This window comes from Triticum aestivum, chromosome 1A (genome assembly GCF_018294505.1).
Source record: "Triticum aestivum cultivar Chinese Spring chromosome 1A, IWGSC CS RefSeq v2.1, whole genome shotgun sequence".
NCBI lineage: Eukaryota > Viridiplantae > Streptophyta > Magnoliopsida > Poales > Poaceae > Triticum > Triticum aestivum.
In genome coordinates this window covers 68,066,251-68,074,055 of record NC_057794.1, presented here as the reverse complement: position 1 = coordinate 68,074,055, position 7,805 = coordinate 68,066,251, and the positions used below count along the sequence as shown (strand labels likewise).

Genomic DNA, 7,805 nt, shown 5'->3' with positions numbered 1-7,805 from the left:
GATTAGAAAGCCCATTTAATTCAACACAAGGATCGGTAGTTCTCTATCAGAAATTGTGATTAGAAAATGATATGGTTAAAGTGAACTAGTGGGGGTAAGTTGGGGGTATATATAGGATGGACACAAAAATTTGACAGTCACACACCTTTTTGCATAGTTCGGAGATTCTGAATGATCAGTTTAGAAATTATAGAAATAACTAAAGGAGGAAACTTTCATATAGCTCGGACGATCATACCAGAAGGCGTTGGAGGCTCTAACTGACCTTTGACTCACATGCGCACGCTACTTGACTCATTCGGAATTTCTAATCTGAGATGGGCAGGAGATTTTGAGTCATTTACATAGTAGCACACAAGTTGTTTGGTGGCTTCGAATGAAAGTGCCTTAAAAGCTATGAATAGATTAGGGTTATGCAACGGGGAGGTGTTTGAAGGTTCAGAAGAAATGGTGCTCTGTGATTCCGGGCAATAAAAGACAACAAGACATTGGGAAAATGGTGAAATGTATTTGTGTGATTTTCAGGTTTGAGCACTTAGAGAAAAGTAACCAATACGATAGCATGGGCTTAAGGTAGCCTTCACCTCCAACTAATTCGTGCGCCTAGATGAAATTTGAGGTATGTTGTATCCTTGTGCATGTCATTTAGTTGTGAGAGAGATGGAAGAGAGCATGTGGAGCAAACCCGCCATCGCCAAAGAATAAGGTGGTGGTAGGATGTAGGTGGAAGGAGTGGGTTGCTTACATGAGGAGATGAGAAAGTCTACTTAGAACCAGAAGGGGAAGATCATTTGTCTTCGGACCTAATGGTTCAAAATAAGAGTACTCAATCGAGAAAAAAAGGGTTGTATGTCCATATGTTAGTAAAAATATGGTTTCAGACCTGTTTTAGTGGGCAGTATCATACATTTATGATACTATCATCACAATGCATAGTATCGTAGAGTGACTATCTTATTTATTTGCTTGTAGAATTCCAATATGAATTCCAACATGACTTTTGTCGTTCCACGTATATGCTATGATACGATGTCATATTATGATACTATATAAGTCTCTCTTTCTTTATTTAATGACATGTAATGTTAGCTTCATGCTTAGTTGGCATCACATGATACTATCTATGATACTCTCATCTCAATCGATATTGTTAACCATCTAATTTAGACGTAGGGGCCACAACTTCATCTTCCGCATCTCTCACATACTATTGATCTTCCTCCTCTAGCTGCCAACCTTCCCCATGCGGCCGGAGGGCGCTGCCCGCACCCCGCCTCGCTGCTCCACCTTGTCCCAGCTAGCGGGCTACCCCTCTAAATAATCAACCACAATTCCATCACCTGTGACCTCCGGCAGCCCCCCACCGCCCACCCACTTGAACCTGCCAACCTCCGACTCCTCTAGCGGTGACAATGTTGTCGGACCACTCCTGGCTCGGCCTCGTCGTGGCGCCCCCGTCTCTCCGCCTCGGTACTTCGCGCAAAATTAAGAATTGGAATTTCAGGAAACTTATGAATAGCAATTGTGGAGGAAAAAAATCGGTGTCATATAGACGGGAAAAGATTGCGAGTAAAAAGGTTTTCCCGACACATGGCATTTCTAAATTAGCTAGAAGCCATAAGGTTTCATCCATAAGATTTGCATAAGCAACATAAGAAGTTCAACATTGGTAAAATAGACTGAGACTTGCATGCATGTCTAGCACTCTAGCTTGATTAGCAGTGCCTAGACTGATTAGTGTCAAGTTTATGGGTTGGTTACGAGTAGGGCAGCTGTTGAGCGCAGTCCAAGTTGTCCCCAAGGTCGTCGACCTTGAGGATCTCACAGTACCGGCGGTAGTACCCGATCCTATCCTTCACCCTCGAATCGGCAGGGAGGTTGCACTCGAGCCCGCCGTTGATGATGTTGGTGGTGAGCCCGAACCCCGCCGTTCGGTTCGCCTGCCTGTCGGCGTCGGTGGGCACGTACCGCCCCAGCATCACGTCGTGGCACGACGGCTTGGGCTCCTGCGGCGTCATCCAGAACCACAGCGCCGCCTTGAACGCCAATACCGGATCGCTCGCCACGAGCTCCGGGTTCCCCGGCCCGTCGAAGCACAGCGCCTCCCCCGCCGGCCCGTAGTTGTAGTTCCTGAAAAATAGACTTTTTAGATACGTGGAGTGCGGCTGTACCGGCCGGCGTGTCGCCGAACACCGGGAATGATGATTCTTTTTTTGTGTGGAATGCTCACCAGGAGAGTTGCATGGGTCCGCGGCCGTGGTAGGATTTACCGGGGACGCAGGGCCACTCCTTGTTGTCAGCGTCGCAGTAGTTGCTGGACGCATTGATCTCTTCCTTGAAGCAGAGGCCCCACGAGTACGGCCCGTCGGGCGCCGTCGCCCACCCGCCGGTGGTCTCATGGGAGATCTGCGCCAGGAAGGCGGCGACCTCGCGCTTGCGCGTGTCCGAGTCGACGTGGTGGGCGCCGCTGCCGAACTCCCGGAACCACTCCGCTGCGCTGACGAAGGAGGAGTAGGTGTAGAATCCCTTGGCGGGGCAGTCGTCGTTGTCCTTGTGCAGGAACATGCTCGAGAACATCGTCTCCGTCACGATCGACGAGATGCGGTGGCGGCGGCCGTAGCGGCCGCGGAAGACGTGGCGCCACCCTTGCCGCTGCCACGAAAATGCCTCCGCGACGCCGACGTTCAGGATGAGGGTAGCGGCGGCCAGGGAGAAGGCCAGCAGGACGGGAGGAAGAAACAAGCGCGCCATCGTCGTGGCTAGCTCTAGAAGCTTAGAACATTGACAGCGGCAAGGGCTGCATCTGTGCAGTGGGAAGCCAGAGCATATGTAGAGGACGCATATGCGACGCGGTGGTAATCTGAGAACGTGGCACGTGCGGGGAGGTAGCGGCGTAGCGGCCGGACAGAGAACACGGCGACCAGGGCGGCGGCTACTGGCATCGGTTTTTTAGACGAGGCATCTGCATGAGGTGATGGGGTTTGACTTTGATCTGGTGACAATAATTGTTCTGGCCCTCGGAAAATGAGCTAGGTCAATGGTTTCCTCACTTAGTGGATCAACGAAGCGGAGGCATAAAACATTTGGCGTCCGAGATGCTCCATGTTAGCTCAAGATGCCATCCTTTTTCTTTGGACACCGATAATGCCCAAACCTTCGGTCTGAGGAGGATCGTGCTTTTCCTTTTACGGAGAAGCACAATTGTGTTTCTCGCATAAGCACATATTGTGCTTCTCACATAAAGCACTACTTTCTGATTTTTTTTAAGAACAAACAATTTTCCCTTCAAAACCTAAGGAAAACCAGCGAAAACGGAAAGCTAAATAAAATAAAATAAAATAAAAAAGCCCAAATAAAACCTGAAAACATGTGCAGAAAAAAATGAAAACCCAAAGGTGCGCCTAGATGGTCAGGTGCGGTTAGGTTGTTAGTGACATGCCAGTCAGCGTGGTAGCAGAGGCGATAAACACAGCAGACCATTATGATGAGATACATAAAGTCCTAGCAGTTCTAAAAAAAGGAGCCACACAAAACTATTTTTTCTGAGATACATGACATCTCGTATTTAATATACGGTGTGAGTTATAGAAATAAAGACTAGCAAATGTTCACGTATTTAGGAAAAGGATGTTGTCATGTGATTAGAAATATTTTATATCTATACATAATAATAAAGGAAAGAAGATTTCATATAGTTCATCAAGGGAGGAAGATTTCATAGTTCTTCATACATTTATTAGTCTTTTTTTAAGAAACCATGCATCAATTTAGTCGTTGTTCATGCGTCTCCTAGCGCCGACCAGGCCTCCAGCGGCGCAGCTACTCATTCGCATGGGCAAATCGAGGACATGGGCCTCAAGCAACGAACCTGAGACCAACTGATTGTTTCAAGTTTCTAAAAAAATACTGATTGTTTGAACCCCTTAAAAATGATTGTTTGACGTGGTTAACAAGAAAATGTGAAAGCTGGACTCGAACCTGAGAAAAACTGATAGTTTGTATCATGCGCTAGCCACGACATCAAGACAAACACTGATATATATGTAGATGCTAGCGTAATATACGGTACGCACAAGGAAGTGACTTCCATGTGCTAGAAGTCCATCGAAATATAGAAGAAAAACGAGTCTTTGTCGCCCATATTCATTCTTTTTAGTGAGCGAAAGATTCATTACCTCATCATCTGCGTTGAAAATTTAGCATGCGGACTAACCACAATATCAAGACAATTGTTTAGTATTACACCACGATAGAATTTATTTGTAGTCATAAAGATCACGTCGGCTAGGCAATGAGTAATAAGATCACGTCCCTTCTAGCACGGTTCAATGACAGTTGTGTCGTGCGGTGACCGAGCTCGTCACCTTGAGATTGATCACGTTCAGATGTGTTGTGATCATATGTATACCATGTCACTGTCGGTAGGGACGGGAATGAGAATAAGGGATGACACGAGTGTGGCACTATGTTAAAATAAAGGACGTGGACATGTTGGAAGAAGGGTCTTGAACCATACTTGTTGAGCTAGGGTCGCATGATATTTTTTTTCTTCCATCGCAACGCACGGACATGTGTGCTAGTAGATTTTAAAAATGTTTGTGCGTTAGAGAAAAAGGAAAATAAGAAAACAAAATTCTAGATTCAAAGGAAAAATGAAATAGATAGATTAAAAATAAAAAATAAAAAACATAAAATGAAATCAGAAAACAAATAGTTGAAAAAAAAACAGTACCTTCAGCCACAATGGGCCGGCCCATTAGGTGATTAGGGTGTTGGTTATGATTATAGGGGAAATCAACATTAAAAATCTCTTCAAACAAGCCCAAGAAAATGTTCCTGCTAATCTCTGGAAATATTGGCAAGAGATAAAATTCAAACCAATATTTCTAGAATCTCAGAAATAAGTATTTTGGGCCTTTGAGTTAATCCAATAAATATTTGAATTGGATTTACATTTATTATATAATAAATATATGTTCAATAATTCTGAAAATTGTTGATGTAATGTGCGATAGGGCCAGCCCATTAGCTTAGGCCACTCGCTATGTCGGTCGATGTACTGGTTTGGACCATTTTGTTTTTCAATATTTTGTGGTTTCTTTTGTTTCTTCACCGGTTTTTGAATGGTTTTGTGGTTTCCGTTGTTTTCCGCCTATTTTCTTTGTTGCTTTCATGTTTTTATTGGCTTCTTTCTTTCTTTCCTTTTTTTGCCGGTCTTCCATTTCTTTCTCGGTTTCACTCTTTTTTTCTATTGCCATTTCTTTCTTCCTTCCTTTCTTCGTTTTTCTTTATTTCTTTTCTCGGGTTTCTTTGCTTCCTCCTCAGGATTCACATGTTTTCATTTCTTTTGCATTGGTTTCTTCAATTCTCATTTTTTTGGTTTTCTCTCTTTTCCTTTTCTGGAGTTTATTGGGTTTTGTGGTTTTTCTTTGTATCTTTGTCAATTTTCAGCGGTTCCTTTTTTGTGCAACACATGCAACCTTTTTTCAGTATATTAAACATTTTCGTATACATCAGAAACATATTTTATATACATATTTAACATTTTCAAAGTACATGCTTAACATTTTTGAAAACTTATATTTTTAATCTACCTTTTCTCATACTCATTGTACATTTTCGTATATATCTAAAACATTTTAATACTTGCTTAATATTTTTAAATACTAGATTAACATTTTTTCCAAATATATGTTTTGATGTCTATTGCTTTCATGCGCATTGTACATTTTTGGTAGACATCAAAAATATTTTTAATCTATGTTTAACATTTTTAGTATAAATTATAAGTTTTTTAAACATATATCTTGATATCTATTGTTTTCTTACGCATTGCAAAATTTTGGTATAAACCTAAATTATTTTTAATACGCATTTAACAATTTTCAAATACCTGATTATTTTTTGAAATATATGCATTGATGTCTATTGTTTCTATATACATTGCACATTTTTGGTATAGATCTGAAACATGTTTTAGTACTGGTTTGATATTTTAATATACATGATTAACATTTATGGAAATATATGCATTGCTGTCTACTTGTTTCGTTCATATCGTACATTTTTCTTATACATCTGAGACATTTATAAATATGATTTCCATTTCTAAAATGAAATGCACATTTTTTATAATGCTAGAAACACTTTTCTACATTTATCTTACAATTTTTTACATGGCATTAACATTTTGAAATTCACAATTTTAAAATAGTTAAATTTAAATTTCGAAATATACTTATTTATACTATTTTTTCGAAAATATGAACAAATGAGATAATAAAAACTATGGAAGAACGAACAACAAATTGAAAAAACAAATGAGAAGCTATGCTCCTTTTGCTACTGGGCCGGGCCCCTAGTGCATCTTTAGGCAAGCATACGATAGGTCTTGCTGGCCGTGGCGAAATCACTAGTTAAGGGTCACCGTTGCAGAGGTCATTCCCACCTTTGTTGTTGACAAGACACACTGCATCTATGCCACTTGTTGCATTCAGGGAGTTTTCTTTTTTTATATAGATTTGTTTCTTAAATGTTTTTATCTCTTAAACCCTGCGTCCAAATCATGAATTGTTTTCATCTTTGGATTTCTTGTGTCAAGATCTTCGAAACTAGATCCCAAAAAAATAGTTTTAGCAAAAATAAATTCATGAAAAATTGAGTGTCAAATAAACTCAGAAAATAGAAATTGAAAAAAACCTGAAAAACAAACACCGACAGAAAACAATCGAAAGGAAGATTGAAAAAATGAATAAAGAAAATCAAAACCTAAAAGCAAGGTTGTTCTTTTTCGCTTTGTTAGGAAGTATAACTGTGTTCTTCCCTTTCCAGAAAGCACGGATGTGCCTCTCACGAAAGCACACGTTGTGCTTTTGCCTTTTTCAAGAAATCACGATTGTGCTTTTCCCTTTTAGGAAGAACAATTGTGTTTCTCGCAGAAAAGCACAGCTTCTCAATTTGTTTTTGATGCAAAGATTTTTTTTCACCAAAACCTGGGAAGAATCAGTCAAAAATGGAAAGTCAATCTTTTTTAAAGAAAACCCAAACAAAAACTGAAAATATGTGCAGAAAGAAAAAAGTGAAACCCGAAGAGTGTGCCTGGAGCGACACATCGCGACATCTGAGCGCACCACCTGGCAAGCTCCATGTGTCAGAAAAAACAACCATTGCAGCTTCTCCCAAATGGGTAAGAGCATCTCCATTAGAGCCCCCAAAAAGCCTCCCCAAGCCACTTTTTAGGCGCCGGCGGGCAAAAAACGCTCCAGTCATGCCCCCCAAGTGCTCGTTTTTCGTCGGCAAAAGCAAAAAAACAGCGCCGGCTGCCCCATGCAACACCCAGCGCGCCCGGGGGCTCCTGGGGGGCATAATTTCGCCGTTTTAGGCGCTGGCCCACCTGCCAGCGTCTCCCTCCTGTCCCCTCACTGGCCCACCCACCCATGTGCTTCCTCCTCTCTCTCCCTCCATGCACACACACAGACACGGCAGAAGCCCTTCGCTCCCGTCCTCGCTGCCTGACACGCCGCTCTGCTCTCGTGTCCGTCGCCAGAGGGCCGCCCACGCCCAGCCGCCCGGCCGCCTCAGCCTCGCCGCCCTGCGGCCCGCTCCTCCTCCGCCTCTACTTCCTGCGCAGCGGCTCCCGCAAGTGGCTCTCCGGCCTGCTCCAGACCGCCGGTTGCCCGCTCCTTCTCGTGCCGCTCGGCTTCTCCTACTCCTCCCGCCGCCGGCGCGGCCCCCGCCAAGGGGGCGACGCCACGGCCAGCAGCGGCGCCTTCCTAATGACGCCCCGCCTCCTGGCCACGTCCGTC

General features: G+C 43.2%; 1 protein-coding gene across 1 annotated transcript; it reads right to left on the bottom strand.

Moving 5' to 3' along the window:
• Positions 1–1,600: 1,600 nt before the first annotated feature.
• LOC123096755 (chitinase 10) lies at positions 1,601–2,891 on the bottom strand. Its single transcript, XM_044518561.1, has 2 exons — positions 2,231–2,891; positions 1,601–2,130 (listed from the first exon to the last, which is right to left on the bottom strand). Exons 1-2 carry the CDS (start codon positions 2,749–2,751, stop codon positions 1,758–1,760), a joined length of 894 nt encoding a protein of 297 aa, XP_044374496.1. The 5' UTR covers positions 2,752–2,891; the 3' UTR covers positions 1,601–1,757.
• Between the last annotated feature and the right edge of the window lie 4,914 nt (positions 2,892–7,805).

Coding starts and splice junctions, on each gene's coding strand:
- LOC123096755 (XM_044518561.1), bottom strand. CDS start 2,751: ATGGCGCGCTTGTTTCTTCCTCCCGTCCTGCTGGCCTTCTCCCTGGCC. Junction 2,131..2,230: donor GGACCCATGCAACTCTCCTG/GTGAGCATTCCA, acceptor TCTATTTTTCAG/GAACTACAACTACGGGCCGG.